This window comes from Myotis lucifugus, unplaced genomic scaffold (genome assembly GCF_000147115.1).
Source record: "Myotis lucifugus unplaced genomic scaffold, Myoluc2.0 scaffold_316, whole genome shotgun sequence".
In the NCBI taxonomy this organism is placed as follows: Eukaryota; Metazoa; Chordata; class Mammalia; order Chiroptera; family Vespertilionidae; genus Myotis; species Myotis lucifugus.
The window spans coordinates 1,049,313-1,052,944 of NW_005871364.1; the positions used below are offsets into that span (position 1 = coordinate 1,049,313).

Here is a 3,632-nt window from a genome sequence, read left to right on the forward strand (position 1 = left end):
TCCAGTCCTACTGTGTGTCCTTGAGCTGGGCACCGACCCCTCTGAGCCTGTTTCCCCTTTCTGTGAAGTGGGAGTGTACCCTGGCCACCGAGGACTGTCGGGACCACCAGAAGACCAAGGCTGCTGCCCTGCGTGTGGCCGTCACCTTCCTGCCTGGCCCCCATGACCCTCGTCCTCCAGAGCGGCCTGGCGTGGTGAGGGGCAATGCCAGGGGCCATGGACACGGGCCAGGCGTCCGGCCCGAGCAGTACTGGCAACGGCGACACGGACAGATACCTGCAGGTGTTGTTACAGGAACTCTGCCAGCTCCAGGCCAAGTACGAGTTTTCCAGGCCCCACCAGGCCCCAACCTCATCCCCAGAGCCGCCTGCTGTGGGCTGAGTGGCTGGGACTGAGCTAAAATGCCAGGCCAGGAAATGGAGGAGTAGAGTGAGGCCTGGAAGTAAAGGGGGGGGGGCAGCTGAGGCGAGGGGGGTGGAGGGGCTGGCTACCGTCCTTTGACCTGAGACCCTGGGCAAGTCTCAGCCCTCCATATGCAGGACCCCCATCACAGAGGCAGGACCCCCCATCACGGAGGCAGGATCCCCATCACAGAGGCAGGATCCCCATCACAGAGGCAGGGCCCCCATCACGGAGGCAGGATTCCCATCCAGAGGCAGGATCCCCATCACGGAGGCAGGACCCCCCATCACGGAGGCAGGGTCCCCCATCACGGAGGCAGGATCCCCATCACGGAGGCAGGACCCCCCATCACGGAGGCAGGGTCCCCCATCACGGAGGCAGGATCCCCATCACGGAGGCAGGGTCCCCACCACAGAGTCAGGGCTGTGGGTGCCATCCTGTGCACCTGTTGGCCCAGCCCCTCTAAAATCAGCCTGCGAGGTTGCCGTCTGGCTCTGAGTGGAGACCCTGGGTCCTCGCCTCCCAGGGGGCCCTTGGATTTCAGGCCTGGATTAGAAGCAAATGGGTGTTTCTGAGCAATTTTTAGGGATGAAAGGTCCAACCCCTTCATCAGGTTCTAGAAGGGCTTCCCGGCCCCAGGAGGTTTAGCACCGTGGCTCATAGGGCCCCGCGTGCTAGTTGCAGGAAAAGGTAAGTCTCTCCTGCACTTTTCAGGACCGTGTGGAGGAGAACATGGGGCCTGAGAGGCAGAGAGGCCTGCCATGGATCACTCTACTGTCACTCAGAGATACTCTCCCCCCCACTGTCGGCTCAGCCCGCTGGCCGGGCAGGCCCTACTCTGCCCTCTGCCCTTGACTGTTGACCTTGACTAGGCCCAGAGTGGAGACTCATCTTGCTTTGGGATCCCCTGAGAGTCAGACACAGCTGGGCGGCAGCGTGTGGCCCTCTTCCCTCCGGGGGTGCTGGGTTCCTGACCTCAGACTGGGTGCTTCTGAGGTGCTAGGATCCCCAGGCACAGTCCCGGCCAGCCTGTGGGGGAGGGTCTCTCACGCCCCCATCCCAGATGGGCACAGACAGGTATAACACCTGCCAGGTCTCCGGCTGATAGGAGCTTAAGCCACCCAGCACCTGCTCAGCCTCCAGGAGAGGCACTGTCGACCCCCAAGCCGGAATATTCTGGCTTCGCTCCCCGGGGCCCTACCTCACCCACCTCAGGCGCCTCTCTGACCTCTTTGCAGCTCGGTTGGCTCAGCAGTAAAATGGAGTGGACAGACTGAAGTCAGTGGCCCACTGATGGGGGGCGGGGGGAGTGGACGGCCGGCACCGCTCTGAGCAGGGGACCACAGAGGGTGGCCCTGCAAGGGGTCAGGATCTGGGAGCCTCCCAACCACAGCCTCCTGTCTGGCTCACACCGTCCCTGCAATGTCCCCACAGGCAGAGGAAGCTGAAGAGAAAGGTGGAGAAGTACAAGCTTTTTGAAGACTATCTCATTAAGGTCCTTGAGAAAATCCCCAAGGGTACGTATGTAGCTTCCTGTGTGTGGCCACTTCCTAGGCTCAGGAGTGGAGCACAGTGTGTGGCCTCACTGAGCCTCTAGCTCAGTGGTTCTCAACCTTCTGGCCCTTTAAATACAGCTCCTCATGTTGTGACCCAACCATAAAATTATTTTCATTGCTACTTCATAACTGTAATGTTGCTACTGTTATGAATCATCATGTAAATATCTGATATGCAGGATGGTCTCAGGCGACCCCTGTGAAAGGGTCGTTCGACCGCCAAAGGGGCCGCGACCCACAGGTTGAGAACCGCTGCGAGTCTAGCTCATCTCGGGAGGGTGATCCATGGAGGCCGATGCCCCGGTGTTTGAGGAGGGCCCGGTGCGGAGCCAGCCTGCCTGAGGGCCCAGGCCTGCCAGCACTGACCATGTGGCCTGTGGTAGGTTCTCAGGTCTTGGTTTCTGAATCTGTACGATGGGAATAGCAGCAGTTGTGTGGACTAGATGAACGCCTCTTTCCTAAGCATGTACCCTGGGCCCGGCATTTAGCTAGCACCCAGTCACTGTGAGCTACTGTTCCTAGTCTTTTGTTTGTCTTTGGTTTGTGTTTGTGTTTTGCTATTATCAACTAAAATTACACAGACAGCTGAATGGGTTTTTGTATCTTGTTTTGTTTTATCCTGATTTATACCAAAATCCACTGTTACAGTGCTGAAAACTTGTTAGGAAAGGCAAGGGAAGACAAACACGTTTTTGTTTTTATTTTTATTTTTTTCAGAGAAGAAGGGAGAGGGAGAGAGAGAGAGAGAAACATCAATGATGAGAGTCATGGATTGGCTGCCTCCTGCAGGCTCCCTACTGGGGATGGAGCCCAGCTGGAGTTCTGGGGCGGCAGCAGAAGCCCCATCTACCTTATTAGCATCACCCACTGAAGGGGCGGGTGAGGGCCAGCTCTCCTGCCCACCCACCCCCCACAGCACTGTCTCCATAGGTTACAATGAAGGGCAGGAGATGGAGGAGGCCCAGGAGGAGGCCCTGGTGGAGGCCCTGGTGGAGCATTATGGGAAGCTCTTCACCGTCAGCCAGGACATCCAGCAGCACCTGGAGGCCTTCTCCAAGATGAGCCAGGCCGTCCACCAGAGCCTGGAGTCCCTGGAGGAAAGCCATCGAGCTCTTATTCCGGTAACAGCTGCCTACAGCCTGGCCCGTCCCCACTGGCCCAGAGAGCGGGGGTCCTAGGGCCCCCCTCCCTCCCCACCCCGGAAGCAGTGGTGGGGCTGTCACTCCAGAGACCTGCTCTGTATCCCTTCCTCTGCCCTTCCGCTGGCTGGCTTGGGGTTCCTCCTGAGGCTCGGCTTATGCTCACAAGTGCTCTTTGTGGTAGAAAAGCCACAAGTTCTGGACTCAGACAGCCTGGGGTTCAAATCCCAGCTCAGCCTTTCTAGATGCAGGACCCTGGGCAAGTCTGCACCTACACGGAGCCTCAGTTCCTTCATCTGTCAGATGGGGACCATGCAACTTAGCCACTTCAGTGGTCGGCAAACTGCGGCTCGGCAAACCGCGGCTCGCGAGCCACATGCGGCTCTTTGGCCCCTTGAGTGTGGCTCTTCCACAAAATACCGACTTCTGCGCATGGGCCACGAAAGTTTCAATCGCACTGTACGTGCGCGCCCGCACGGGGTCTTTTTGTGGGAAGAGCCACACTGAAGGGGGCCAAAAGAAGCCGCATGTGGGC

General features: G+C 58.7%; 1 protein-coding gene across 1 annotated transcript in view; it reads left to right on the top strand.

Annotated features, from left to right (window-relative positions):
* Nucleotides 1-216: 216 nt before the first annotated feature.
* Nucleotides 217-3,632, top strand: part of LOC102437016 (putative uncharacterized protein CCDC197) — a 10,351-nt gene continuing 6,935 nt past the window's right edge. The window contains exons 1-3 of the mRNA XM_023764103.1: nt 217-317; nt 1,837-1,927; nt 2,909-3,079. Of these exons, the coding sequence (XP_023619871.1) occupies nt 217-317; nt 1,837-1,927; nt 2,909-3,079 (363 nt within the window). The remainder of the gene's footprint in view (nt 318-1,836; nt 1,928-2,908; nt 3,080-3,632) is intronic.